The sequence below is a fragment of the Morone saxatilis genome, unplaced genomic scaffold, assembly GCF_004916995.1.
Source record: "Morone saxatilis isolate NCDOM2014 unplaced genomic scaffold, NCSU_SB_2.0 Contig4, whole genome shotgun sequence".
Taxonomy (NCBI): domain Eukaryota; kingdom Metazoa; phylum Chordata; class Actinopteri; family Moronidae; genus Morone; species Morone saxatilis.
Genome location: NW_023339984.1, coordinates 12,421,109 through 12,423,718, shown reverse-complemented (window position 1 = coordinate 12,423,718; position 2,610 = coordinate 12,421,109). Strand labels below are relative to the sequence as shown.

Below are 2,610 nucleotides of genomic sequence, written 5' to 3'. Positions count from 1 at the left end.
GCCTTTTCCTTCCTTGGACCACTTTTGATAGGTACTGACCACTGCAGACCGGGAACACCCCACAAGAGCTGCAGTTTTGGAGATGCTCTGACCCAGTCGCCTAGCCATCACAATTCGCTGTTACTGTCATGCAGTCACTACCTAAAACCTGATATTACTCCAACCCATATCAGGATTCATATCATAGCCTTTCATTTTTACATTTTAAACCCAGACACATACCAACCAAGGAATTCTACAGTGTAAAAATCATCTCGTCAGCTCTACAGCTAATTCGTGATTTAGTGATAAACCTTCTAAAGAATTATGAACTGTTTTGAAATATGAATTTCACGTGAAAACTTCAAGTAAGCTATAGTGTAATATCCTACCGTCTCCAAGTGCCAGCACAGCCTCTTCGTTGCCCAGGTTACGCAGGGCAAACATCGCACGATAGCGTTCAAAGAGTGGCAGACTCTCATCCAACAGGCTGGAGCGCAGCTCTGATACAGACTTCCTTGCTGCTGGAGGGGCTGGGTCTACAGAGCAGTAGGGGTTCTTATCTATGTTTTCACTGTCCAACTGTTTCTCTCCTTCACTCTGCAGCCACTCCAACCGACGAACAGCCAACTCACACGTCTCTGCAACCTGGAAAGCAGATATGAATTTGGGTTTATCGTTGCTACACCAAAGTCTTCCCACTATTCAGATAATAAAACACTTCAATAAGTTATGCAAAAGAAACACTTTTTTTTTTTTACTGGATTGCATGGATTACTACACATCTTTTGATGCAGCCCTATCATGACTGAACTCACTAGTTTGTGGAGTACCATTTTGAAGCCTTGAGTTTGCATTTATGGTCATCGCCATTTGTTTGCAGTCAGCAGCGATGACGTACAACAAGATAAGATGCTCTCATTGGTTGTGTAGATTCGTCTCATTGCAGGAAACAATGGGTGTCACTGTCACATGTATCTCGTTCTCGTATTCCAGCTACAGTACATTTAAATGTGTTTGTGAAAAGATTTGAGGAAAGAAATGTTCCTAACAAAATCTTTATTCATATTTGATCAGCACTGCCTAGTTTGACAGTTTGGTGCGTTGAGCTGGATGGACTCACTGAGAATGACTTGTCAATCACAAGATAGCCACGCCCAAAAGTACTCTCTAAGTAAAGTATACTCCTCTTTAACGTCTATTTTACTCTAAATTGTATCATAATTTACTAAATGAACATCATGCTGTATGAACCAGTCTAGAAAATAGAGATTGAGACTATAAATTCATTAGGAATCCGTTTACTAAGCTAATAAATCAAGTGAGAAGTCAGCTCACAGCTACCACCATTTTTGCCCATGCGATTTCCCATCAGTTGAAGGTATGAAGTTAATCCAAAACAATTAGTTTTCACAGCCTTCATATTTGTTCCAATATTCACCCAATATTACGCATTAAAAGTCTGGACTCACATAACATAAGTTATCCCTTGTCGTTATGAGAGACTGTTTTTGCAATTCATATTGAAAGTTGTGACAATACAGACTATTTTACATTTACCCTGATTATTGCAGTGACAATAATTGCCATTTCAGGCTTTATTGCTGAAGACATCATTGAATGATGTGTGATTGGTTTCATTTTTAAAGGCTAAGCCAAAAATGTTCAAGTCAATGTGATTATCAGGTGGCTTTCGTCAGCTAAAGTGTTGCTGGCTAATTTAATCATTTGTTTCTAATTACTGTCTGTGAGCTGGCCAAAATACAAAATCAAACTCTTTGCTACTGTCTGGCTAAGGAGGCATCCCAGTAGCTGATCAAGCTGTGTGTCCAGAGGCAAGTAGCCAGTACTCACACCTCACATCTCATTACCATCCAACTGTTCTGAGAGACAGAACTGTGGATAATAACATTTCAGCATTCCAACAGTGCATAAAATTCACTGTAAGGCCTCTACCTGAGTGTTTTTATTCAATAAAAGTGGCTACAATGAAATACCAGGGAACTCACCCCTCTTGTGCATGCGTCAGCATCGTGGTTGTCTGCCAGAAGCTGTTTTTATCCAGTTTGAAGCCACATTTTTTAGCATCCACTGTTTAGATCTTGGTGCTTTGTTTTTTTTGGTTAGTTTTAGAGAGGAAGAGACCTCTGTGGATAATTGGGCTCCCAGTAGAAACCCCCTGAACAATTTACACTGAAGGAATCCTAACCAGGGAGAAGTTGACAATCTTATTCAGTGTTCTTGGTATTTACTGGCCTGATATTACTGCATTTGTGGTTACAGGCTCAGTGTTATGTTCCTACCTCTATCACAGGATCCTGACTGTACTCTTTCAGTAAGTCCAGAACCATAGGATCACCAATTGCTCCCAGAGCCTCCCCTAAAGAAAGACACACAGTCAGAGTGGCAGACAGACAGACACAGAACTGTTGCTTCTAGTTCTTATGCAGCTCCAGTAATTGTATTCTGTTAAGTAAATACATGTGTTTTATGTGATCATGTGCTGTTATATCCACACACATTGTCTACATTACTGTAATCATCTATACATTTTCTGCTGCTAACAAAGGCTGTCTGGCTTATGCCTGTCCTACCGACTCTTCCGTTACATTTCTGCCCGAAAAACAGCGT

The 2,610-nt window shown here is 40.4% G+C and overlaps 1 protein-coding gene across 1 annotated transcript in view; it reads right to left on the bottom strand.

The window, feature by feature from the left end:
* Positions 1–2,610, bottom strand: part of dohh (deoxyhypusine hydroxylase/monooxygenase) — a gene marked incomplete at its 5' end in the record, with an annotated part of 13,399 nt that overhangs the window by 1,589 nt on the left and 9,200 nt on the right. Inside the window, 2 exon segments of the mRNA XM_035675766.1 lie at positions 372–627; positions 2,283–2,354. Of these exon segments, the coding sequence (XP_035531659.1) occupies positions 372–627; positions 2,283–2,354 (328 nt within the window).